Source organism: Eurypyga helias, unplaced genomic scaffold (assembly GCF_000690775.1).
Source record: "Eurypyga helias isolate BGI_N326 unplaced genomic scaffold, ASM69077v1 scaffold23518, whole genome shotgun sequence".
NCBI lineage: Eukaryota > Metazoa > Chordata > Aves > Eurypygiformes > Eurypygidae > Eurypyga > Eurypyga helias.
This window is the reverse complement of record NW_010265280.1, coordinates 7452-8344: the sequence shown is the minus strand read 5'-3', so window position 1 is coordinate 8344 and position 893 is coordinate 7452. Positions and strand designations below refer to the sequence as shown.

The 893-nt window shown below is 56.2% G+C and overlaps 1 protein-coding gene across 1 annotated transcript; it reads left to right on the top strand.

Annotated features, from left to right (window-relative positions):
- Window positions 1-3: 3 nt before the first annotated feature.
- Window positions 4-893, top strand: TMEM141 (transmembrane protein 141; the record flags this gene model as incomplete). The annotated part of the gene is made up of 2 exons (XM_010156692.1): window positions 4-151; window positions 814-893. Coding segments are annotated over 2 exons (228 nt in total), but the record flags the coding sequence as incomplete, so codon positions are not given.

The following is an 893-nucleotide window of genomic DNA, read 5'->3' as shown; positions in this document are numbered from 1 at the left end:
GCAAATGCCCTCACTCTCGGGAGCATCTTGGTCTCTCCAGCCACAGGGTCCCTCGCCAGCTACGTGGTAACCAGAGCTGAGACGCAGAAATGCTCTGACTTCTGGATTTACCTGGAGACAGGCAAGACTCCACAGGAGCTCGCCGTGGCTGGTAAGGTGTCTCAGCCCACAGGTACATTCACATCTCTCCCTGTGTTTTTTTCTGGGCTTGTCATGTCTGGTTACTCCTTGCTGCAACAATTTGCTGTTTCTGTCTCATAATTAAGCTGATGACTGTTTATGTCATTGCCAAAATGCCCTTATAAGTCCCACCCTGGCATCCTGAAGCCGAGGGATGGGAGCAGGTGCCTGGGGTGGTGGCAGTGCTAGGATGGCCGGAGCTCCCCGCCTGGTCTCATGGCTCCCGCATCCCTCTGTGCTCCGGGACCACTGCCTGCGCTGCAGGTACTTGAGCAGGGCTGCCATGTGTGGGGGGAACACTCACTTGTACCTGATGCCTTGCCTGCTCTGTGGATTCAGGAAATGCAGCGTGAAGGGTTTGTTTGCTGGAAGAGGAAGAAGAACATGAGGGATGGAGGGAGGCAGTAAACCCTCCCGCCTCGGTTGCTCTGTACAGTGGGCAGAGCTGGAGGGGCACCAGGACAGCCACTGCTGGGTGGTTGCTGCTTTCTTTCATTGATGCCTGGAGGTCCCAAGGCTGGTCTGGCTGAAGAGGCTTTAAACACTTCACTAGGGCTCTGTGGTTTTCAGCCCGCCCCTGGCAAGCACGCCAGGATCGTTTGGGGGTCCAGGGGCTTGTTCTTTCTATTGCAGAAAATCTGGCCTGCCCTGAGGACAGGGAGAGCTCAGCACCGCCAGTGAGGAGGAACAAGTATGGGGACGTTGTGGAGTAG